Source organism: Amblyomma maculatum, chromosome 11 (genome assembly GCF_055883805.1).
Source record: "Amblyomma maculatum isolate TAMU_Amacu chromosome 11, ASM5588380v1, whole genome shotgun sequence".
Taxonomy (NCBI): Eukaryota; Metazoa; Arthropoda; class Arachnida; order Ixodida; family Ixodidae; genus Amblyomma; species Amblyomma maculatum.
In genome coordinates this window covers 47839768-47866215 of record NC_139354.1, presented here as the reverse complement: position 1 = coordinate 47866215, position 26448 = coordinate 47839768, and the positions used below count along the sequence as shown (strand labels likewise).

The window sequence follows — 26448 nt, the reverse complement described above, 5'->3', positions numbered from 1 at the left end:
ATATCTAGTTTGACCATTTTTAGGATAGGGCCTCCTATGACATCACATTTCCCTGTGAGCGCGTGGTTTTAGCTTACATTTTTGTTTTTTCTTTATTTTTTAACCTTTCTTAGACTCGTTTGAGATTTATTTTCGGGTCTTTTGATCAGAAGTCGTCATTCACAACCACGGCTTTTAATTTCTTCGCGTTTTCAGCATATGACGAGGCATCGACAATGTATGCTTTGTCCCGACTACATATGATAGCTTGATACTGCATAGCAAACTATTATCCATGAATCTTTTCATCGTTTAGCCATATAAGTACCTGTTTTTATTTCAGTTGTGGAAGGTATTAGGCTTGTTATGCGTACTCCGCCTTTTTTTTTTTTTTTGCTGTCAAATTTAGAGCGTTAGATTTGCTGTGTTCTTTTACCATTGTCGTGTTATCGCTTGTTATATCCGGACATAGTAAGTCATACGCTTCAATTATGGCGCCACGATTCATGCTCAGTATGTTGTTTATTCTCCCGCTGTTCAGCAAACATCGTCTTCGTGGTTCGAGTTAGGCATTAGGGCCATATTATGCCAGCACAGGCGATAACGCCTTGAATAAAACTGTAACATACTCTAGTGTTGTGCAGTAAACACCGTCATCTGCATTAATTTGCAACTGCAAAACAATGCAGAGCGCTGTCCGTAGGCCATCTTTCACTTCATAAGGCTCGATCTGTGTTGTTCCTTCATTTATATATAGGTAAATGCGCTATACACACACGCTGTCTCGATAAACACTTAGACAATAGCCGTCCCACACAGGCTGCCGAGGCCATCGAAAAACGAGAAGCCAGAGTAGCCCTCTGCTGCTAAGCCTACCCAGCGCGGAATCGACCGAGCATTGCGCGTAAGCAGCGACAGCGCCTGGGACCGGGAGCAACTACTCATGAACATTGGTTCAGGGATAGTGGAACCTCTATAATATTTTTTTAGTTTGCACAGTGACGCACCAACAAGCTCATAAAAATTCTCTGAACATTACAACATAGACGCGTTATGCATAAAAAACAATAATTTCTTATTCTTAATGTAGTTTCGATGCCTTCGTGTTCCAGCTTGTACCGTTAGGGGAGGTGTGTGTTCTGAAAACAATGTTGCACAGAATTGTTGGCGTCTCGGGCGACCATTTAAGGAGGAACTGTTAAGCATGTGTATGGTCTAGCCCCTTACCGCAATTTAAATCAGCGCGAGAGCCAGACAATTCTTCAAGCAACTAAATATGCTTACAAACGTTGCGCAACATCTAGCACGAATAAAGGATGTGAGAATGCATGCATATTAATATGAAGACACGCTGCTGGAATAAGGCCCGCTACCCCCAATGTTGGATCGAAAGCGTATAATGCGACAACCCCATTTAGGCTGCCGCTATTTTTCTTAAAAAGAGCCTGCCTTACATGGCGTCAGCCATTATTATTAACCATTTTGTTGAACGCAGATAACACGAGGACGCGTGATTTTACATACGCGAAATTCCGATGTGTGACCCAAAGCAGTTTTCTGTGGGCAGACCCAATTTGACTGGGTGTTGTTTTTTCCGGGACGTGTTTGACTTCAATAGACCCCTAGAAATTGCCCATTTGGGAAGCTCACTGCTAGGTTGCAGCTAAGGGATGACATGGACAAGAGCTTATTTGTCACCAGGCTATCGTGCATCAAAAAATCGTCGTGGCACGGCAGGTATTGAAGGTGTGTTCACAATCACCAGTTGACAGATGCGCTAGTGACTTGCCGTGTGGACAAGCAGAGCCAGGTATATATAGCCAACGCGGTTACTTATCCGCTGCTGCTATCAGTTCGCAAGTGGCGCGTCATGCACACGCGCTATCACATTCTTCCTTCCCTCCAAGATCATTGTCTTTAATCCTTGGTTTCAAAGACGGAAATCATGAGAAGTGTACCGGTCAGGTGGTTTTCGGGTGCGCTGACTTCTGCGCAGAGGTATTTGAGAGTGTAAATGAGTTTCGGCTTGCGTCCAAGGATCCCCTATGTCGGCAACTGGAGGTAGCACTTCCTGCTCTTCCAGTGGTGGTGGGTTCCTATTTGTAGCATCTTCGAGAAGGGGAGGTGCAGGCGTGCCCACTTCAGGATGCACCTGCTGGCGTGCGGTGAAGCCATCTTCATTCGTGCTGGGTATCCCCAGAGCAGGCATGTCCACCTCATGATGCGCCTGTTGGGGTTCAGCGAAGGCCTCCTGATGGCATGCGGAGTCCTTGGTCCTGGGTAATCTAGGACCCATCGCCTCGGTCTCCAACCCTGCATGTCGGAAACAACTTCGCAAACGCAAATGATCAATATGAACATGGCGGACGACGTTCTGCGTTTCTACAAGGTAGGTCACAGGGCTTATTTGCCGTACTATACGCCCTTCCGTCCATGACACCTTCTCTTTCCTGACGGTTTTCACGTATACGAAGTCGCCCTTTCTAAATGAACGGAAAGTCGATCTTCGTTGATCAAGCTGCCTTTTTACTACTTCTTGCTTTTTCTCCATCTCATCACGAAACGACGGCTTTAGTAATGAAAGCTTTGTGCGCGGCGTTCGCTTCAGGAATATTTATGCGGGAGACTTGCCTGTGACCGTGTTAGGTGTTGTCCGATACGCCAGCAAGAAGTGATCAAGTCTCTCCCGCAGCGATCTGCTGTTAACTCCCTTGCTGTCGTGGAGGAGCTGCTTGCGAAGGCTCTTCTTGACCGTTTGAACTGCCCTTTCGGTTGCCCCGTCGGACTCCGGATGGTATGACGGGCTGTACGTGCGTCGGATGCCACATGTATCGAGGAAGTCCTGGAATTCCTGCGATGAAAACTGGGGCCATTATCAGAAACCAGTTGCTCAGGGAATCCGTAAGCAGCAAACAGACTTCGCAAGCACTCGATGGTCTTTGCGGTGGTAGTTGAGGACATAGGGAACACTTCGAGCCACTTTGAAAACGAGTCGACACACAGGAGAAATGTCGTTTTTTCAAACTAAAAAAAATCTACATGTACTCGCTGCCAGCTGCGGGCGGGAAACGGCCATGGCTCGAGTGGAGCACGGGCAGCAGTATTTTGCATTGCTTGGCAAATGCTGCAGCGTTTCACAGTTTTTTCGATGTCCGAGTCTAACCCTGGCCACCATAGCAGGCTGTGTGCGAGCGTCTTCATGCGTGACGCCTCAGGGTGTTCCTCGTGCAACAGTCCTAACACAGTCCTGCAACTTTGTGGGCACAATAACTCTGTTCCCCCACGTGATGCAACCTGCTTCGAGAGATAACTCCGAGCGTTTGCTATAGTACGGCACAGGTTCGGCATCTTGCACTTGTGCTGGCCATCCTTCCAGTGTATATCGGTATACCTTGCTGAGCGTACGGTCATACTTGGTCGCTTTGACAATATCTTTGGCCGTCAGTGGCATAGTTTGGAAAACGGCTAGTGTATATGTCTGATCTACATTGGTTCCCCCTGCAACAGGTAGTCTGGAGAGCGCATCTGCGACTTCCATTTGAGATCCTTTCCGATATCTCAAGTCGTAACGATAAGAAGCCAAGATCAAAGCCCATCTCTGCATTCGAGCCGTCGTCAAAGATGGAACAGGCTTCTGTGAGCCTAAGATGCCTAGCAATGGTTGATGATCAGTGAACAACGTGAATTTTCGCCCATATAGATAGCGATGAAACTTTTTGAGGCCAAAGATTATCGCTAGCGCTTCTCGCTCGATGTGGGCATAGCCCCTTTCCGCTTGTGATAACGTCCTGGATGCAAAAGCAACAGGTTTTTCCATTCCATTTGGAAGTACGTGAAAGATAACTGCGCCGAGCCCATACTGTGACGCGTCGCAGCTCATAGCCAAGGGTTGCTTTGGATCGTAGTACGATAGTACCGGACTGTTCGTGAGCAAGTTTTTTGTTTTCTGCAATGCTTGAATACACATGTCTGTCCATTCCCAACGTTTTTCTTTCTTCAGAAGCTCGTATATCGGGGCAGCAACTGCTGCCAAGTTTGGCAGGAACTTGGAGTAAAAGGTTATCATTCCAAGGAATGATTTCAGCTCAGCACTATTGGGGGGCTCAGGTGCGTCAGTTATTGCCCTTACTTTGGACCGCAGTGGCTTTGTTCCCTCCGCTGAAATTTTGTGACCCAGGTAGCTGACTTCACTGCAAAAGAACTTGCACTTTTTCATGCGCAGTGTCACATTCTGGTCCTGTAATCGTCTTCACACTTCTAGCTTTTGGCGACATTCAGTGATACTCGAACCGCCAATGATGACATCATCAATGTACCATCCTACTTGGGGAATATCTTCTGTCCATGAATACTGTCCATGAGCGACTGGAATATGGCGGGAGCACTTGCGATGCCGTAAGGCAGTCGCTGAAATTGATAAAAACTTTGGTGTGTGTTTACAGTTAAAACAGCCTTCGAGTCTTCGTCAAGTACCACTTGCTGATACGCGGCAGCCAGGTCTAGCACGCAGAATACCCTTGAGCCTGCCAACGTTGCGAACAACTCCTCTGGCACGGGGAGAGGGTAACGTTCACTCAACAGTACGGGGTTTACTATGACCTTGTAGTCACCACAGAGCCGTACTTTTACTCCTCCATCCTTTGGTACTACTACCAAAGGTGTCGCCCAATCCCTTCTAGTGACCCGTTTTAATACGCCAGTCCGTTCCAAGAAGTCAAGTTCCTCGGACACAGCTTGTCTCAAAGCAAAAGGCACTGGACGGGCCTTACAAAGCAATGGTTTACTGTTCGGCTTCAAAAGAACTTGTGCCATGTAGCCCGTTATCAGCCCCATTTGAGGCGAAAACACGGGTTCGAATTTCTTCTATAGCTCAAGTACGGCATTATCTCGCTGCAAAGCTTTAACTTCTTGCCAGTTCAATTTAAGCTTACTCAGCCAATTGCGACCCAGTAGACACGGCAACTCTTTTCCCCATCATCTACTACCAGCACCGGCATAACCTCAGTTTGATTACCGTACTCGACTTGCACGTTTGCCGATCCTACAACCGGCACCAGTTCCCCTGTGTACGTCCTTATATTAAAAGTAGCTTCCTCCACTGCCAAATGCGGAAAGTCGCGCCGAAAAACAGATTTTGGCATGACGGTGACTGACGCCCCTGTGTCAATTTGCATTCTTACGGCCCGTCCTTCCATCTTAACAGTGACATAGTATGCAGAAGTACTCGTTGTCATACTGTAGATTTGTTGCTCGTCCTCAGACTCATCTGCGGGACTATCGATTGCGTTCAGTGCCTTCGTTTTGGCCGCCTGCTGTCTGCACATTATTTTCAAGTGACCTTGCCAGTCGCAGATATGGCACTTGTACTTGCGATACCGTCACCTTCTGCTGCATGCCTTTTCCCGCAACGGGAGCATTCTAGGGGTTCCGCCTTGTTTATACCGTGTTTCTTTACCCGGCGCCCTTGGTCCAGCTGATCAACTTCTAGCCTCGGTTGTGTTTGCCATATACTTTGGTGCTGGTCTAACTTTATTTGTTGAGTCTGGGTGGAGGCCAGCTCACGATTTAGAGCGATTTGACACGCCTCTTCGAATGTCAGTTTTTTAGCAGCAAACAACCCACGCTGAGTGTCAACGCAGCGTAGCCCGGCGACTAGCCTATCTCGAAGCGCTTCGTCCAGGAATTCGCCGAACTCACAGCTTCTGGCCAGGTTTTTGAGCTGAACCATAAATTCAGCTACCGTCTCCTGCTCTAGTTGTACTCTACGGTTAAATCTGCACCTTTCCGCGATCACGGCCTTTCGGGACTGTAGTGGCTCTTTAGCAGGGTAGTGACATCGCCATACGTTTTGCTGGCTGGAGAGCGGGGTATAAAAAGGTTCCTCAAAACTTCATACACTCGAGGGCCCACGACCGTCAGAAACAAAGCGAGTTTCTTGCCTTCAGCCACATCGTTTGCCTGCACGTAAAGCTCAAATCGTTCCAGGTAGGACTCGAAGCTTTTGCTTCCTTCGTCAAAGAAATCAATTTTTCCCACCTTCGACATTGCAGCGCCGGTCGGGAAGTCGCAGACTTCAGTAGCAATTGCCGAAACAAGTGGACAGCCGCGCAGATCCCATCCTCGTCGCCAGTAAATGTAGTAGCGGCGGCAGGCAAGCTGGCCCTACTCGAAGAAACGGCTCAGACCTGGTGCATGATAAGGAATGACGTTTATTCGTTCTTCAACGCGCTTATATAACCAGCGCGGTTACTTATCCGCTGCTGCTATCAGTTCGCAAGTGGCGCGTCATGCACACGCACTATCACAATCAGTCCATTCGGGCATGAAGCCCAAGCCACGCAGCGCTGAAAACCTATATATATATATATATTTATATATATATATATATATATATATATATATATATATATATATATATATATATATATATATATATATATATATATATATATATATCTATATATGTGAAGGAAAGAAGCCAACAGTCGGTGAGGCCCAGGAAAGCATTGGGGATTATGTTTTATGTCATTTTTTTTTAATTTTTACTTGGATAATCACAGTACTGAGTCATGCAATCTGCTTAGTTGAAAGATAATTAACCACAAAGTAGAAGAAAAAACAACGTGCCGATGGTGGGGACCGAACCCACGACCTACGAATATCGCGTCCGCTGTTCTTCCAACTGAGCTACTTCGGGCGCTGTCCCCCCTGCTACTTTCTCGGGTAATAATGTTGTCTGTATACGAACTTTGAGAGTGTTGACCAGCGCCACCCTCAACCATAGCGGCGGACGTGGAACGTCCTGTGCTACCACAAGCGTCACGTAGAACGTGATCAAGAGCGAGGGTGAAAGCTGTGCTAGAACCCTCTTACGCTGCCTATGGCTTCAAGACTGCCAGAACCGAGACCCCCGTAAGCTACAAGCAGAAAAATGAAGGGGAAATGAGGGTGCTCGTTATAAAACATGAAGGAAAGAAGCGAACAGTCGGCGAGGCCAAGGAAAGCACTGGGGATTATGTTTTATGTCTTTTTTTTTACATTTTTACTTGGATAATCACAGTAATGAGTAATGCAATCAGCTTAGTGGAAAGATAATTGAACACAAAGTAGAAGAAAAAACAACGTGCCGTTGGTGGGGACAGAACCCACGACCTCCGAATATCGCGTCCGGTGTCCTTCCAACTGAGCTACATCGGCCGCTGTACCCCCTGCTACTTTCTCGGGTAATAACGTTGTCTGTATACGAACCTTGAGAGTGTTCACCAGCGCCACCCTCAATCATAGCGGCGGACGTGGAACGTCCTGTGCTACCGCCAGCTTCACGTAGAACGTGATCAAGAGCGAGGGCGAAAGCTGTGCTAGAACCCTCTTACGTTACCTATGGCTTCAAGACTGCCAGAACCGAGACCCCCGTAAGCTACAAGCAGATAAATGAAGGGGAAATGAGGGTGCTCGTTATAAAACATGAAGGAAATAAGCCAACAGTCGGTGAGGCCAAGGAAAGCATTGGGGATTATGTTTTATGTCTTTTTTTTTATTTTTTACTGAGTTCTCTGAGTTTTCTGAGTTTACTGAGTCTGAGTTCTCAGCAGTCGTTAAAAACCTGAATATTACACCGCGCTCCAGAGACGATGTTAGGCGTAATTGGAGAAGTACTTGTTCAAATGAGGCGTTAGCACAATTGTTTCTGATAATGAGCGATACGTCACCCTTGTCGATGTGCAAACATTCAAGAAAAAAGCAGAAGCAGCGATTAAGCAGCATTTCAAGGAAGTGACAGTAAAGCCGTCTGCGACAAAACGACGGGCTCTGGCGCATCTCCCGTGGGATAGCCTAGAGGGCTCAAGCATGAAGAAATCTAAGGGCCAGCAATTGTTTAGATTTTTGTCAGCAAAGGTTCATAAGGCGTTAATACCCATTAGGGCCATATTTTTTTTTAAAGGAACTCCTTGCAGCATGTTGCCTCTGGGTACCTGCACGAGCATTTGCCTTCACTTTATTGATTTGCCCATTTAGAATGATTAAGTGGCTTTATCTTATGAGGTACCTCTTGGGTGAGTCTCTTGCATGTTACTCTGCCTTCAGCCTTGATAATGAAGTCCTGCTTCATTCCCGTTCGCAGTGTCGATCAATTAAAAGCGTTAAGAAATTCGAACTAACATTCATTCAGAGATATGGCATATTTGTGGAGGCATTCTATGAAGTGTTATCATTTTACTTGGACACCTACTCAATTTAGTGGAAGCATAAAAATTTTTTCATATGATCTGGTGTCTGCATTGGCTCCAGGGTTGCCAGGTGCTTAATGAAAAATACTTTTATAATACGAGAAACAACATAGAACAAAAGTTTGATTACAGGGTCATCAAGATGATGAGTCTTGAGGATAATTTTATGGTCTTAACGCGCACCCAGGAACCTAGTGGTATGGTTATTGTAGAACTTGTCACAAGTTTTGAGGATTTCTAGAATGGATTTGACTACTCAGTGGATACGCGCAAATAAAAATCTATGTATTTTTTGCGCATAAAGATTATGGCTTCAACTGGGCGAGCCTGCAGGAAATATTCCCCCGGTCGGTCAAACCACTGTTGAGTGTTGACTCCGGACACTCAAGTACCATGAAGCCATGCCGAACGCCGAAAAAAGCACGGTTTTCAGAAGTGACCATGGGACAAATCTGAGCGCGAATCGAAAAGAGGGGGAGGATAGATACGTAGCCTGAAAAAATAGAGAATCTCAAGAACTTGATCGTCGCTTAAGTTCACAGGGTCTTCCGTACCACCTAAAGGAAATTGGTAGACAATGGGGCGTCAAAATTGTGTTGAATACAGCTAACAAGATAGGAAGGACATGTACAGCGGTCAGTACGCGGTTGTGCAGTGGGCATAATAGCCCGAAAATATGCATTGTTTGCTTTGTTGAGGTGTTCTTGAAATTACACACTTGATAGAGCACCGTGATTCCCGGTGCAGAGGATCCAGTTCCAATCTGGTTCTTCATTGCCAAAACTGCAGAAGCTGCTAAGCAGGCTTAGGCTCACGCACATTTTATAGCGAAATCGTAATCAAATATGGCGCAAAGCGACTGAAGCATTTCTATCTATCCAGACAGGGAGACTTGTGTGCCAAAACTGTCGATTAGCCTTCAGAGGAATGAAACTGCGTAGGTGCACGTAATCAGTTACTGTGGCTGAAACTTTTGATAATCATAATTCTTATCTGTTTATTATTTCCCTTCCGTGAATGTTACGTTTTCTGTATAAAAACAGTCTTTTCTGAACAAAAATCTTGAACCTAAACACTGGTGCCTCTGCACTCGGAGCTATTGCGGAGGCCCGCCTAATGTTCCTGACTTTTGCGGGCGGGCCTGAAGCATACTGCTCTATATTGGGCCATAGTATATACATATATAATACATATAATATATATATATATATATATATATATATATATATATATATATATATATATATGTGTGTGTGGGGGGGGGGGGGGGGGGTTTCTGTTTATTATTACCTACCCTGTCCTTTCCGCCTGTCGCTCACATCGTTGATTTCCCGTACCGCTTCCTCACTTTCCCGATATTTTGCAGCCCCAGTTCAAGTCCTTCAGATATCAGATTGCAGATAGGCGGAAAACATCTTTTCCTCCGTTTTAGATATATAATAAAATAACCACATACCACTACTACTGCACAAACAATTATTTGCTACGCAGCGACTTATTTTCTTACTTCTAGCAGGTCTGAACGTGTTAATTACGCTGTTAAACAATATGTCTCATTTAAAGAAATAAAAAAAAAACTGAATTTGATTTCATGGTCGGTCCACTGTAACGCGTATGTGTATTTCTCCAGGGAACCGTCTACAGAGTCAGATTTTTATATTTGACAGCACCAGAGTACAGGGACATTCAACGTCTAGAGCTTCTAATCAAGTATATATCATATTTTTTTTGTTTAGGCAGCCAGGAAATCTATAAAAATGGAGTTGTCTCTCGTGGCTACTGCAAACTTGGTTCGTATCTGGGTACTGTCGTAAATATGGAAAAAAAATTAAAACATACTCACCAATAGAGTGATTTTGGAAATGCCAGGTGCACAGCGATGGTAATGAATAAGGTTGTCACTAAAGCATCTGCAAGTGAAAACGGCGAACATTTCGGCAGGGTAGATGGAGAATTTGAACGAGGAAAGGCTTCGTGTGATTAGGCTGGGAATAGCTATTTTTTTCCTTCTTAGGGGAAATAGGCAGTCTTTCAGTTCAGTTCAGTCGTTCAGTCGTGTCCGACTCTTCGTGACCCTATTGCCCATGTCACGCCACGCTTTCCGGTCTCTGCCTATCTTCCTAACATCACATAACTTCATCTGCAGTGCCTCGAGGATGCCATCTAACCATCGCGTTTGCTGCCTACCCCTTCGCTGGCGACCCTCAACCTTTCCCAACATCAAATCTTTCTCCAGCGACTCATCTCTTCTCATCAGATGACCAAAGTAGCTGAGCTTTAACTTTAGAATTTGACCCTCCAATGAGCAGTCAGGGTTTATGGTCGACAATATTGACTGATTTGATCTTCGGGAAGTCAAAGAAACTCTCAAGAGTCTTCGCCAGCACCACAATTCAAACGCGTCACTTCTTCGGCGGTCAGCCTTTTTCACAGTCCAACTCTCGCATCCATACATCACAACTGGAAAGATCATAGCACGAGTTATACGGATCTTGGTTGGCAGACTAATGTCTCTGCTCTTTACTAGGCGGTCAAGGCTAGCCATTGCTCTCTTTCCCAGAAGCAGGCGTCTCCTAATTTCATGGCTGCAGTCTCCTTCTGAGGTAATCTTGGAGCCCAAGAAAAGAAAATCTGTCACAGCTTCCACTTCTTGTCCCTTGATGCTCCAGGACTTGATAGGGCAAGACGCCATGATCTTTGTCTTTTTAATGTTCAGTTTAAGCCCAAACTTCTCACTCTCTTCTTTTACGCGCATCAGAAGTCTCTTGAGTTCCGCTTCACTTTCTGCCATTAAAGTGTTATCATCCGCATATCTAAGGTTGTTGATACATTTTTCAGCAATCTTCACTCCAGCTGAAGACTCGTCCAGACCGGCTTTCCTAATGATGCACTCTGCATATAGGTTAAATAGGCAGGGCGACAGTATGCAGCCCTGCCTCACTCCTTTCTCAATCGGAAACCAATCAGTAAGACCATGCCCAGTTCTGACTGTGGCCTATTGCCCTTCATACAGGTTCCTGTGGAGACAGATGAGGTGAATTGGAACTCCCATCTCTTGGAGAGCTTGCCACAATCTGCTGTGATCTACGCAGTCAAACGCTTTCGCATAATCAATAAAGCAGATATAGATGGGTTTCTGGAACTCTCTTGCTTTTTCCATGATCCAGCGAAGGTTGGCAACTTGGTCTCCAGTTCCTCTGCCCTTGCGAAACCCAGCTTGCACGTCCGGAAGCTCCCGATCCACATACTGCTGCAGCCTACCTTGGAGGATTTTCAACATCACCTTGCTAGCATGCGAAATAAGCGCGATCGTGCGGTAGTTGGAACAATCTTTGGCACTGCCTTTCTTTGGAATGGGGGTGTAAACTGACCTCCTCCAATCCTGTGGCCACTGCAGGGTTGTCCAAATCTTCTGACGTAATGTACGCAGAATGTTAACAGCGTCATGGTTGAGGTTTTGAAGCAACTCAGCTGGAATGCCATCAATTCCGCTAGCTTTGTTCTTTGCAAGGCTGGCTAAGGCCCATTCAACTTCACTCTTCAGGATGCCCGGCTCGAGATCAGCGATCACAACCGTTTTATGTTGGGTTTGCACATTCGGGTCCTTCTTGTACAGTTCTTCTGTGTATTCCTGCCACCTCTTCTTTATCTCTGCGGCTTCAGTGAGGTCCTTGCCTTGTTTGTCCTTTATCATGCCCAGCTTAGCACAGAAGCTTCTTTTGATATCTTTGATTGTCTTATACAGAGCTCTTGTGTTCCTTAATTGGCTGTCGTCCTCAACTGCTTGGCACTGTATGTTCAGGAAGGCATTCTTATCTCTCCTTGCTATTTTCTGAAAATCCGCATTGAGAACCTTGTATCTTTCTCTTTCCCCCATAACTTTTGCCATCATCCTTTCCTCAGCTATTTGCGAAGCCTCTTCAGATAACCAGATTGCTTTCTTGCACTTCTTTTGCTTTGGAAGTACCTTAGTAGCAACTTCTTGTATTATATCGCGAACATCAGTCCACATCTCTTCGGGCTCTTTGTCTTCTAGATGTATTTCTTGAAATCGATTCCTCACTTCCACAGCAAATTCTAATGGAACTTGATCCAGATTATACCTGAAAGGCCTTCTAGTTTTCTGCGTTTTCCTCAATCGAAGCTGAATCTTGGCAACAAGAAGCTGATGATCGGTGCCACAATCGGCCCCAGGCCTTGTTTTTACTGCTTGTGTGCGCTTCTCCATCTCTGCCGGCAAAAAATATAATCGATCTGATTCCTTTACAGACCGTCCGGTGAAGTTCATGTGTACAGGCGCCTCTTGTGCTGTTGAAAATGAGTATTCGCTATGGTCAGGTTGTTTTCTTGACAAAACTCTACTAGCCTCTGCCCAGCTTCATTCATACTTGCCTGTAATTCCGGATATTTCTTCACGCCCTACCTTAGCATTCCAGTCTCCTATGAGAAAAACGACGTCTGATGATGGGGTGCGGTCTAAAAGGCGTTGTAGGTCCGCATAAAGTCTCTCAACGTCAGCTTCTTCAGCAGTATTGGTCGGTGCATAGACTTGGATAACTGTTATGTTGAAAGGGTGACCTTGGATCCGAAGTAAAATCATTCGGTCGTTTTTGGGGTTGTACCCTAGCACTGCTTTGCCCATTCTTCTGTTTACTATGAGAGCGACCCCATTCCTTCTCTTGGATTCGTGCCCACAATAAAAGACATAATGGTCGCCAGAGTTAAATTCTCCCATTCCGGTCTACTTGAGCTCGCTGATACCCAAGATATCAATGTTCAATCTGTCCATTTCTCGCTTGACGATATCCAGTTTACCTTGCGTCATAGATCGTACATTCCATGTTGCTATGTGATACATCTCCTTGCAACATCGGACTTTCCGGTCGCTTCCCGACACACCCACAACTTAGCGTCCTTTTGGATTTAGCCCAGCCGCTTCATTCGTCCTGGAGCTACTAGGAATCGCCCTTTGTTCATCCCCAGTAACATGTGGGACGCCTTCCAACCTGGGGGGCTCATCTTCCGGCGCCATATCATTAATGGTATTGTGACTGGCCATAGGGTTTTCTTGGCAGGAAATACTGGAGTGGGTTGCCATTACCTTCTCCAGTGAATCACATTTTGTCAGAACTCTCTGCCGTGACCTGTCTATGTTGGGTGGCCCTACACAGCAGAGCTCACGACTTCATCGAGTTTCGCAAGCCCCTCCGCCACGACAAGGCAGTGATCCATGAAGGGGCGGCAGTCTTTACAACACCTTTAATTCCATCATTTCCGAATAACAAAAAAGTATTGCGTTGTGAGTGTTTTCTATCTAAGCGACAAATACTCAGTGAATGTTAGTATGACTGACGTTGCCCAGCAGATCATCAGTCCAAATAATGCAAAAAAATAGGTATCTTGCGGCACGGGAGAGGCGAAGAGGGTTAAATCAGAGCAATAGATAATATTATTTACAAACTGCTGATCGCTGGTTATGACGGATCATGTTATGTCAAGAATAAAGGATTGAATATTTCGACATAAATTCTTGTTTACACATGAAAGTCAGAAAATTTGTCAAATGCGTATTGCAGTCAACAATTTATAGACTATTGGTGCGGTAACACAAAATATGTCACATCAATTTGAACCGGCGATATTGCCCAAGACATCGATAAGGTGTGTAGCCTGCAACCACGAAATCTAATATTACTTTATCCATCTAATCTAGTAAATATATCTTGATGGTTTTGACCGAGACACGGTGTCTAAATCGTACTGATAAAACACATATTCTGCATTAGATTCGCTCTTTGTATTCTCCAAGTCTCGTTCGTGTACCTTTAAAATGAGAATCATTCTGAAATGAGCTCTTCATTTTGTGTTTAATAGTGCCTAGCAATCGTTTCTTTGACCAAGCGAAAGGCTTGGTGCAGTGCAATAATCTTCAGTTTTTCAACTGGTCTCATACATGGACTGAAAACTTTCCTTTTCAGCTCAAATCAGGCACTTGCTCGGTTTGCTGCGCTCGCGGAGATGGCTCTGTGAATGTATATTATTATTTGGTTTCTGAAACGCCAGAATCTATATGCAAGAAAACAGTGGTGCGTACTGCCTGAGTTATTTCAATTGTCTTATTTTCTACACGCCCGCTTCCATATTGAAGTTGAAGTCAATAGAATATTCACTTATATGAATAGCTACCTACCAAAGTTTACCTCAAAAAGGACGTGCTCGTAGCCTAATGCTGGTGAAAAGCCCGTGAAGACAAAAAATTATTTGCTTCAACATTTGAGGCACATAAGGTTTCATCAATCCGCTCATAGTGCCCTGTGTAGCCCCCCCCCCCCCCCCCATTTGCACGCCAAAAGGATTTCTACGGTTACGGAAGTGGTACCTAGGAAATATGGAGCATTTTGTTCCCATTCAAAGGCTCCTTAGTTTGCGCTCTCCAAAACAAGAAATAATTTCATGCGTGCAGCATAAAATACTATGAAATATGTTTTTCTTCGTTAGAAATTAAACTAGAGCACTAGTTTCCGCCCCGCTGGCGTCTGTCCGGGTAAGCGGTACGCATGCATATTTGGCACGCATGCTTAGTGAAGATTGCTATGATATAGGATGGGTTACATTACCATAAGTTACAGGATAATACGAATGGTAGGATTAGCTGCATAGGATTAAGGGTGGATTCCATCACAATACCGTTTAATTTACAAAACAATCATATCTCATGAAATTTATGCTGAAGAGATGGAGCTGCCGGTTAGGAAGCGTAAAATTGAAGCAGGCGCTATCCATTCACTGCAGTTTTTGACATATTCGCTGCCTTTCTTTCAATAATAAACAATGATCCACTTCAATACGAAGTAAAACTTGGAAAATCGGTTATATCAGGTAAATGCAGTGATAAAACTGTTTTTTATTATACTTCACATGATATGGAACTTGATATGTCAAACGAAACGTGATGGTTTGAAGATTCATGTTTACTTGGACAATGCACCGAAATAACAAAGTATTAGGATTAAATTAAAGCACCCATTAGGAACCTACATGGCGTTCCGCTACGTGTAGCTTTATTGTGTTTGGCTGAACTTTCGCTCAAGGTATCTGAGGCAATGCACCTAGCATTTCGCACGCCATTCGCACCAAGCAGTTGTCATCAGCAGGAAGTTTTTCCTGAATGAATGCAGCGACACAACGTTTTCTTCTCATCCATTTAAAAGTGTAATTTTTTTCAGGCGAAAGACTTTATTGGCTCATCGCTGTCGTCAGCAAACGTGTCATGCTTTTGCGGTGGCACTGAAAAAAATCAATTAATAAACCTTGTCTCCCACCGGGGAATCGAACCTCCATCCCTTGGATCCCCAACTCAGTGTTTCACCACTGCGCCACGCACAGGTTTTTTTCTTTACTGCCGGTCAAACAACGTACATACCAGGCATAGAAATCACTAGCCTACCTTTGACTGAAGCGATGTATAAAAAGTTTTTCAATTTGATGAATGCCTGAATCACATCCATCCACTTAGATTGAAGTTGCTTAGGCTGAGTGTGGAGAACACCTCTGAAAATTGTGACACTTTTATTGAAGTGGACCCTGACCAATGGTACGTTTTCTTCAACGTACCTAAATGCCATCCGCGTTTTCCAAATGCTGTGGGGCCCAGCACCATAATCATGTCGTTTGGGACGTCGTCACTTTGCACGGGTAGACATCGGATGCAGTAAGTATTAATTACATCGTGAAACACTCTTCACTATCCCCCTTGTGTACAGTGACAATGATAGCGAGATTCAGCGAGCAACAGATACTGCGCCTTTCTTTTCGTGTAGCCGAATTATAGAACTTCGGTGAACTTTAACGCGTTTAATGAAATGCTGGTAATATTCGACAAGGGACACGTGATGTGACGTCACGAAAGGTCAGGGCGTCAGAAGGCGATTCATGCATATACGAAGCTGACCCCACCGGGCGTCCGATTCAGGCGTCCGATCCAAGCGTCCGATCCAGATGTCCGTTCGCCCTAACATGTTCCGCCTCCTCGAACGCCGCACCACACAGCAAACAGAAGCAGACCCAGATGCCTAGGAGGCGTTAGTACAGCAGGCATCAGCGGCGTTTGAAATTGAGTTACAGGATAGAAAAGGCGCAGTATCTGTCACAATTCTACGCGTAGACATGTACCATGCCGTAAAGGAAGGGAGGATTGTGAAACAATAGTCACCCTCTTTACTCAAAACATCATCTACCGCAACATTCGCAACAAATACTGAGCAGAAAGCGGCACTCATGCTTTCACCTATCACAACTTTAGCCACCAAAGTGCCTCGTATATTTTTTTTTTTATTTGAGAATGTCCACGAGGAAATATGTATCTCAGTTTGGCCAAATAAATGCAAGAAATGTTCAAAAGTACACTTATTTCTGCCAAGGTTTTCAAGGAGTTTGCTGTAACCAAAAAAAGTAAGCGACCTGAATACAACTTTGGATTGACATGAGAGGAACACAATCTATTCTCTGGGCACTCGGATTGTGAGCGGTGCAAGCTGCGCCCAGGGGAGGCCGGTTGTTCAAAATTCTAGAAGGAGGCGAATTTACTACTTTAAGAAATTTGATGTTTTTGCTCAGTTCGGAGAAGTACTAATACCGCACTGTGAAAGGCAAAAAATATTTTAGAGTATTTTTAATATTTAGTGTTCGGGGTATATGTCTATATTTTGACTGTACTTCTATCTAGTTGAGAAGATGTCGCCTCTCCAGGGTACATTCAAGAGTATAATGATGCGCTTCAAAAATTGCGTTTCGTATAATTTGTAATGAGAGTGTGTTAGGCGATATCTCTCATCAATACTGGCATAGAGTAGACACAGCTGATGCGATTTGCTAACGTTGATATTGCATCGTGTGCGCGACATTTTCTTACGCTACTGGATTTTGTTCATTATCTCGCTTTGACGGCGTTAAAACTTGGTCCTCTAGATACTCTGGCGGTGTCTACGTTACCAAATTAGGAGAATGTCTCTAAGCCCGAGCAAGTTCCTTTGTCACTGTGCTAGACATGGGTTTGTCGGCGGGATGTGACGTTCCAAAACTATAAAATGTGGCTAAACAGATAGGTTCTTCCCTGTACAGTAATTCCTTTCAGATAGCAAGCTGATATGAAAATCGAACCCATTTGGACATTTTCCACTCGAATCGCTGCGAACTACTCTAAGCTTACAGCGGCGAATACGAACTACAAATTTAAACCAGTAATTTACATCTCTGTCTTTTGATATTTTACCAAATATAATAGCTTCCGAATGTATGGTAATGACTATGGCGAAATAAAACAGGTCCACAGTAAGAAATTATAATTTGGCAGTCGAGAACTGTATGTCCGTGAACATGATGTGTATGAGGAAACAAAATACAGGAGCCTTCAATGCTGTCGACGCGTAGTTTTAAATGCGGAGCACTGGTGCCCTATCACATTTGTTTACTTCATGGCCTAAATTTGTGGGATTCTCCATAACCGAAGACATTAGCTTGCCAGTATTAAAGCATGAGATTGTAATTTGTGATCATCCCGTCACTCTTTACAACTGCGTGATTTGGGCATGCTCTTGCAATGAGCTGGGGGCATTTATTAAGTCTTAGCCCATTAGGGATGGAGTTCGTAGTTTGATAGCAATCGATGGGATCTTGAAATGCCCTTCGTCTCTACCTATTAGCAAAAAGCCTGCACATTAAATTCTGATGTATAACAGCTTCAGTACAAACATCTGGATAAAATAATTTTTCAGATAAATGCGACTCTATTATTACCGTAATAAGCATGAAGGCAACTAAGTCAGGAAGCCAGAGCACAGGGCGGGAATATATTTAATATTGTAATTTTGGAATGTTGAGGGTGTCATATTGAAACTATTTTCTGATAGAAAAATATAACTTTTGTGCACAATGGCAATACAGGTATTTCGTTTGAGCGAAGCACTTAAGCTTAGGTGGCCCGAACGATAGACTCCATCTTGGCGACGCGAACAGAAGGGTTATCTCGGAGGCAGTGCCTAGCTCGTGCTTCATCAGCGCATACCTGCTGCTGGAGCATCTCCTTTAGCATCAGTAGAAGTCGAAACGTTTCCACCGGTTGCCTCGCGTATTGTTAGTACAAATCCGGCTAAGACTGCTTTATATTATTTAACGTTTACACAAGGTTTATGCTTGAAGGGCATTGCTTTTAATGACATGGCCGGAGTGGACAATCTGCCGCGTGTCATAAGACTTCATACCAGCAGGTGTTCCTAAGAGCTCGAGCAAATGGTAACCGAGACAAGAGCGCTGATAATTGGAAATGATACATGTGATGCCTTTCTTATAGACAATACTGGAATGGGTGTTTCCGAAGGTGCTTCTAAAGACAACGACTCTTGTTGCCTTACATGAATGATTAGTAATTTAAACGTATCAATTACGTTCATGAATAAAAATGGAAAAACTGAAACTGCCTTTAGTTTGCAATTGGCTGCCAGAAAATACCACTGCGTTTGCTCACATGCCTGCACATTTTCATTCAAGCCTTTGGCTGAAGATTTCTTTTATATTCGCTACGTGTGTTGCACAACCTAATTTAAAACAGTGATCAAGAAGCAAACATCTCGCCCGCTGATAATCCAAATTCTTTCTTTCTTCACAGAAAGGCGCCTCATAATAATTGTAAACCGCAGGAAGAAATTGCAAGCAATGGCATACTGAATATCGTCAAGTACGCTGCGCTTATTATTTATACCTCTCATATTATTTTCAATAAAACCCAACCTGCAACAGCAAGGCTCTAGATATAACGCAAAACTTGTGACTAGATTTTATTCTTCTCCCATCCCACCGAGCGCCGATTGTATTAAAAACACAACGATGCAAAAAGGTAGAGACAGCGTGATTTCAAATGAAGGGCCCTTTAACAGCTTTTCTAAACAGCGTGCATTGTTTATAGCAAGAGCAGTTTTCATTCGGAAGCATATACTTTATAATGAGACCCCATGAAGAATATGCCGTCATCTATAAGGCCAGTGCGACGCGCGAAGCGCGCAAGTAAGGGAAATAGGTCGTGCATTAATTTTCACCCATTGGCGCAATAAACTCATTTGAGCATACAAACTACCGAGTTCTCAAGGTTCGCCGTCTCAACTGGCAAGAAAGGTTACATTCGGTGTATTCATGAAATATCCCTGGTGCTAATTTGGCTCATACAATTTTCATGTAAACAGCACGGCCCTTTGGCTTCAATATCTTTTTTCGCATATTGTTCGATGCTTTCTTAAATAAAACAACCAACGGAGTTGTGTTTGGCACCCTGCAAAAAGTTTTCAGTTCAAAAGGTTATAACACCATTTAGGCAAATATTGCGGTTAGGAGTTCCCGTTTGCCGAGAGCCACGCTACACACTCGAGAACAGGTCCAGAAGTCCTGAACATTGAAACTATAACAAATCAGCTGCACATTCATTGCGATTGTAAGCTAACACGCCGTCCAAACATTCAGCTCTGGAAGTTGTACTACGGACGAATTATACGACATCAAGAATGCAGGAATGCTGAACGGTGTTTTGTTACGAAAAACAAAGTACACGTTTTGAAGAATTTTTATTTTTACCACCCATCTGGGCTATGCACGCGCGCAGTAGAGCGAGTAAGTGAAGTAGCACACGTATTGCATGGTCGTTACAACTTTGGAATCTACGAGAATTATTTCGGAACTCATTTCATACACTGCGGCCTTTCATGGCAGTAACGTCTCTGATCCGCATAACCTAAATTCGTCTACTATTGCTGACGTTACCAATGCAGAGGAAATTGAATGCATTTCTCTGACAGCTAACGTTGCCACAATAAATGCTAAAGCATAAACATTTTCTGATGGTTGCTTCTTGCGACCTCTCATTGTGAGTGTAATTGTTACACATTCATATACAGGCGCTGCAATAAATCCGCGACTTATTGCCGTCTTAATGACGAATGTGCATATAAGAAAATCGTACATGAAACATTGCATGATTGGTGAACAGCTTGTTGCATAAGTTTTTATTCTGGCGATAATGCAGATAGTAGCGCACGCTAACTCGAGCCTGTAGTTGTTTATTCTGGGAGCAATAAAATCCTCATTGGCCTATTTCTTCATCGGGCCATATCCTTGAGCACTCTAAATAGCCTGCTTGGAAACACCAGTTGAGGCTAATACGAGTTCAAGCAAAACATGTACATAGGTAGAGAGTTGGACCAAACTCGTTTGATCGGGTATAAATATATTGACGCTGAAGAAGGAATGCCGATAAAATAAAACACAACAAAAATAAGATGTTGCGTGTCTTGTACGGGAGCCTTGTTGACAATAAAATGAAGCAAGCAGGTAAGCGAAACTATTTATGCTCAAAAAGAAGGCGCAGGCAGCGTGGATAGACTAAGTTGAGATCTGTATCGTTGCGATTGAGGGTGTCACTAGTCGTTTGAATTAATAATGGCTCCAAGGGCAGGCGAGGAAGTAGCCTCTTTTCGGTTTTCAGGAGATGCGCCCAGCTCTAGTCGATTTCGTGGCCTGCAGATACGGCGTCTTCGGCGATATTATTTGAATGCACGTTTGTGTTTTACGTCGTTACTATGTTCTTTTAGGCACCTCTCAAAGTTGCCGGTTTCTCGAATGTATACGTAGTCACAGTCGAAATAATGGACTAGTGTCAGGTCTTCCTTGGAAAGGGGGTCACTTCCCTGATGTTTACGAACTCTTGTATCAGTTTTCTCATCTGAACGTGTGCGACATGGACCTTGAAGGTACGCAGAATGCGCGCCAAGGCTGCGCTTATTACGGGGGCATAGGGCACAGTACCACGATTCAAGGGCGACAGGAAGTTTCCCGTCTGGACGAGATAACAGTTGTTCGACAGATTGCACAAATTAGTCGATGCTAGAAAGCTCTTGTATAGTTAGAAAGTCAATGTTCAGGTCTTCACGAATGCTGGAGATGCGTTCTGATCTTTTGAACAAGGACTTAGCGAATGATGTGTTTTGTGCGGCCAGGTGAACTGAATTAAATTGAGGTATCTTCCGGTGTGGCTCGCGTTTCTGATAAACACGGTATTGAACCTCCTGCTGGCCCATTTTTTCAGAGTCCAGAAAGGGCAACACACCATTCGCTTCTTCTATAGAATTTAAATGAGAAGTAAAGGCAACTAAGTCCGCTTTAGGAATCAGACAAAAGCAGTAGTCTACATATCTTAGGAACATTCTTGGTGGCCATCCGATCGTCTCAAGGGCACGGTGCTCGACGCATTCCATACTGAGGTTAGCGACAGTCACGGATGTAGCGGAAATCATTAGTGTGCTCAAACTTGGCATTAAAAGCCCCCTTGAAAGACGAAATAAAGTTTATCCAGGCTCATCGGTAGGACCCTAATTGGGTCCAAAAGGCCAATGGGGGTTAGTGTAGGTTGAGACTAGTCAGCTTGAAGCAAATAAGTCTGTGCCTGAACTTGAAGCAGAGCAAACTTGTATAGCCAGGTCGACGGTAAGTGATGTGAAAGCAACTTGATTTCAAACGAGACCATGATCTCGTCATCGTTCGCTGCTATGTCGCCGACGTTCGTGACGAAATCAGTAGAGTTGCAAACGTGTGTTCGGCCAAGGCTGACAAGAGGGGAAAGGTCACGAGTGAGATAGTGAGATAAACTGTGCAGAGGGGACCGACTGTAGTCTACGATAAGGTGTATGGGTATATCAAGTTTGTGCACCTTCTTTAGCCCGTAGAGAGAGTGGGCTAAACCGTTCGTTCACAACAGAGTGAAGTACAGTGGCTTATAGGTCGGGGGAACAAAGCGGAAACGTCTGATAGAAGTTTCTGCAGGGCGCGCTTAGCTTTCGCGGTAGAGCCCTTGTGAAGTCGGGAGCAAGCGCTTTCATCTTGTGGTAGGCTTTCCATTTAGCTGATGTACTCGGTTCGGTCGAGGGCTGTGCTGTTTCCTTTCACAGCGGGGAGTACAACGAGATCATTGCTTGGAACCTCATTACGGATTTTTTGTTCTGTAGTCTGCGGGGTCAAGTATTTTCCTGGGTGATATCTTGAGAGGAAACCGACTGCACGAGTCCTTGCTTCATCGCAGCGCCATCGTTTCACCACGGCCGCTCAATGGAGGCGCACTTGGTGCGGCCCGTCGCGTCGCGCCGCAATGGCTGGGGAAGCGCGTATTGGGAGAAGTTACAGTTTCCGCCGTCATTCTTCGCGGGGGCGCCACCACTCCGGGACGAGGCGCCGCCGGCTACCGCCGGCACGGACGGCCAGACGACGCGGAAAGGACTTCGCTCGCTGTTTTGGCGCGTGTTTTAGTTGTTGCTGCTCAGCATGCCTGCGTGGTTCTGCTAGTTCTGCGTGCATGTCATCGGTGCCTGTGTCAACAGCGTCCTAAACGCATGCGTCACTATGCCACGCAACTGCTGTGTGCCGCTATGCACCACGAACTCAAGGAAAGATCCGAATATCGGTTACCACGAGTTCCCGTGCGATTTACAACGTCGAGCAGCATGGCTGAAAAACATATCTCGGGAGGGCTCGGCCGGAAAAGGAAGCCAGTGGGAGCCGAATGACAGGTAACTGGTATGCTCACTGCACTTCACAGACGACGACTACAGGAAGAACACAAAACTGAAGATCCTGCTTCCATCAGCCGTCCCCTCCGTATTCGCGAACTACCCACATTACATGCAACCAACAAGTTCGCAAAGAACAAAGAGACCTCGAGTTGACCGGTCTGCTGATGGCACAGTTCGGAGAACTCCAGCTGAGCGTGATGATTCCAGAGAGGATCCAAATGTGAGTGGGTCTCGTCTTTCTGATTGCTACCACGATGTTGCTCCTGAAGTAAGCACGCAAGTGAACATCAAAAGTAACGTGTTGGTGGAGGATGCATGCCAGTCTGAGTTGGAAATCTGTAGCAAAAATGCTCTGCTGGTTGATGAGGCTTGTCAGACTGCATTCGATCTCGCGAGCGTGTTGGACGATGCAAAGAAGGCCGAGAACAGGCTGAAATCAAAAATCGCTCGCCAAGCAAAAGCGCTGCAAAAACTGCAAGCCGAGCACGACAAATTGAAAGAGCGCTTGCAAGGTTATGAAGAAAACAAGGCGGTTCAGGACTTCATGAAGTTACTAAAATCAGCCGAAGCAGGTGAAAAAACAGCTATCTTCATCAGAAATCAAGTGACCAACTGTTGCATGAAAAAAACTGTGTACAGTGAGCATGTTCTGAGAGAGTGCATACTTTGGAAAGCATGCTCAAGCAAAGGCTACGAGCACGTCCGATCAAGAGGTCTTTTTAAGCTGCCGTGCCGTACCACTCTGCAGAAATATGTTGGTCAGTCAACAGGAGAAGTTGGTGTGACATCTCTCATCAAAGAACGCCTTCGTGTGGAATACGAAAACTTGAGTGTGCCGCAAGAGGCCTACTGTTCATTAATTGTTGATGAGATGTCTATAGCTCAAAAGGTCATATATGACTGGCAAGTCGACAAAGTGTTCGGCCTCGTAGACATCGGCTCTGCAGAGCTCTCAACAACAATCCCTCAGGTGGCAAACCGTCTGTTGTGTTTTGTTTTGAGAGGCTTATCAACATCTTACATCATACCAGTGGGTTATTTTTTCACCCGCTGCCTTAAGAATGATAAGCTTCATTCAATGGCCATGGAAGTCATGCAGTCAGTCGAAGAGGTTGGCTTTCGCATCGCAAGAATTGTTGCGGACAACCATCAAACTAACGTTGCCTTTTTCAAGAGCCTTTCAGAGGAAGGTGCACTTGTACATGCGGTGCCTCACCCTTTCAGAAGTGACCCCCTTTTTTTGGCGTTTGACCCAAACCACTTGATAAAAAATCTCCGCACGAACTTTCTGGAAAGAGAAATGATGGATGAGGGGCAGGCCATTCGAGGTGGATATTACTTGAAGAAGATTTTTGACATACAATCCCAACTTCTAGTTAAACCTGTAAAGTTCCTCACGCGGGCTCATGTTGAGCCAAGCAACCTTGAAAAAATGAAGGTGCGCAGGGCAGTAGATATATTTTCCCCACCTGTGATAGCCACACTTCAGTTCCTCCAGAGCAACCCTCAGTGCGACCCTGAAGCGTGTGAGTTTCAAGATAGTTCCGCCACAATCACGTTTATGCAAATGATATCGAAATGGTATGCCTTGCACAACATTGCATCAGTGAAGGCATGGAAGCACCAAGAGGAGCCATTCTATCTGTCAGATGACGAGCGGCTCTCTTGGTTAGAGTTGGACTTTGTTTGCTATATCGAAGACATTCAGGTCCAAGGAGGCACGTCGAAGCAAAGACTAACCAAGGAAGCGTACAAAGCAACAATCATGACAACTAGATCAACAGTGGCGCTAATTGAGTACCTGCTTGATCACGTCAAGTAAGTATCTTTACAATAATGTCTTCTGTGCGCCTTACTAGTGCATTGCATCTGACCGAATCTCCTATTTTCAGCTTCCGATACGTCCTAACGCAGGCCCTGAACAGCGATCCTGTAGAATCGCTTTTTAGCAGCCTAAGGCAATTCAATGGCGGGAACGACAGAGTTGACGCAAGGGCTGCAGTTTTCACTTCAGAGAAAATACTGAAGGTACCATTAGCGACAAACGAAAATCAACGGAGATAATACAAATTTTGCCATGCTTTGTGCAGGTTGGCATCTTGCAAGCATCAAAGTCCGCAAATGCACCTATTAACTCTGAGGCGAAGGCAGCTATAAAATTTGGCATTAAAGATTACGAAAGTCGTACCTTGCCCGCTGCCATCACTGCTGCGAGAGAGTTTTCGAGAGAGCTTGGATACATTCATGTGTGGTGTGAACCAGCAGCAGATATAGAGTCAGCACCGATCGCATACTTGGCTGGTTACCTTGCACGTGCATGTGAAGAGAAGGTATGAACATTTTTACAAAATTGCATGAAACATTCTTTTTTTTTAATTTGGTTGTTGTTTTCAGTGCTTGCCCTGGGGGGAGGGGGGTCTTTATTATTTATATTTAACAAAAGTTTAAAAGTATTCGAGTGCTTACTTTAGAGTGTCATTATTTTTTTATTTGTCCCAATCCTTTGATAAAGGTTTGTGCTCGTTTTCAGGTGCCTTGTGATTCCTGCAAAACCCTGCTGCAGGTAGCAAAGCCAACTGAAGCAATTTATGGAATTATCAAGAATCTTGACAATGGACACCTAAGGTATCCAAAAATGGAGGTAGTTGCCTTGTGCAAGCTTACATGCACCTTTGTTAGCAAAGTGATGAAGTGCCCAGAGGTGAGAAGAAGCAGCAAGTTATGCAACATGTTGGTTTTATCCCTTCTCCCCTATTTTGTGCAATGTCCGGAGTTGATTTGCGAGAGAGGAGACCGCAGTCACACCAAGGACCTCTGCAAAACGTTTTTAACGAAACTAATGCGACCCCTGCTGACCAACTGGGCAGGAAATATAAACCTGACAGTGGAAAAAATAATACTTGCACATAAACCTCTTTCTAGGAAAGTTCTTCGTTTATAATAGGCTTGGGTGTCCTCTGTGCGTCATGTGGCTTCAAAATAAAAAGAAAAAATTGCCTAACCTTCGGGCGTCTGGTTGAACTGGTTGTCTCGTGTTGTTTCTTTTGTAAGGTTGTGTTAGCTAGTATATTCAGGTGGTGCTTCTCACTTCAATATTATTTCTAGCGAAAATGGAGGAACACGCTGAACAATAATGCTGAACGCTACGTCCTGAATTGTGAGTTTCCACAAAGTGCACGCTGAATAAATGGCCCCAAACTTTGTCATGAGTTCAAGATTGTAATATGTTATATTTTATTACAGCGGTTTAAACGCCCGTAACTAAATGGGTGCCCACTCGGCGAGGCGCACTGCTTCTTCGATTCTCGTTGTAAACGGGTCCATGTCTAACTTGGAAAAGCGCTTTCATGGTGACATGCCGCTATCACCTTATCAATAACAAATTTGCACGTGGCATCACCATAATGTGTGAAACGCAGCTCAGAAATCCTAAAATGATCCAGCGCCGCTCGCGCGGACTCCTAAACGAAAGCACAGGCACGGCCGCTGCGCGCAATTCTCCGCCTGGACTTGTCCCGGAGCGGTGGCGCCGCGGCGGTGGCGATGAGAACTAGGCGCAATACGGCTCTTTCGGGAGACGCGACGGGCCGCACCCAAGTGCGCCTCCCCATTGAGCGGCCGTGGTTTCACACTGAGCT

At 44.9% G+C, this 26448-nt stretch overlaps 2 protein-coding genes across 2 annotated transcripts; both read left to right on the top strand.

Moving 5' to 3' along the window:
• Positions 1 to 20985: 20985 nt before the first annotated feature.
• LOC146173764 (uncharacterized) lies at positions 20986 to 23463 on the top strand. Its single transcript, XM_084585265.1, has 3 exons — positions 20986 to 20998; positions 22837 to 23382; positions 23450 to 23463. Exons 1-3 carry the CDS (start codon positions 20986 to 20988, stop codon positions 23461 to 23463), a joined length of 573 nt encoding a protein of 190 aa, XP_084441391.1.
• Positions 23464 to 23681: 218 nt separating this feature from the next.
• LOC146173763 (uncharacterized) lies at positions 23682 to 25751 on the top strand. Its single transcript, XM_084585263.1, has 4 exons — positions 23682 to 24628; positions 24703 to 24838; positions 24901 to 25140; positions 25341 to 25751. Exons 1-4 carry the CDS (start codon positions 23682 to 23684, stop codon positions 25749 to 25751), a joined length of 1734 nt encoding a protein of 577 aa, XP_084441389.1.
• The last annotated feature ends 697 nt before the right edge of the window (positions 25752 to 26448 follow it).

Excerpts from the sequence above, each read along its gene's own strand:
- LOC146173763 (XM_084585263.1), top strand. The coding sequence starts at position 23,682 with ATGTCTATAGCTCAAAAGGTCATATATGACTGGCAAGTCGACAAAGTG. Across the intron at positions 24,629-24,702 it reads TACCTGCTTGATCACGTCAA|CTTCCGATACGTCCTAACGC; the intron begins GTAAGTATCTTT and ends TCCTATTTTCAG. Across the intron at positions 25,141-25,340 it reads CACGTGCATGTGAAGAGAAG|GTGCCTTGTGATTCCTGCAA; the intron begins GTATGAACATTT and ends GCTCGTTTTCAG.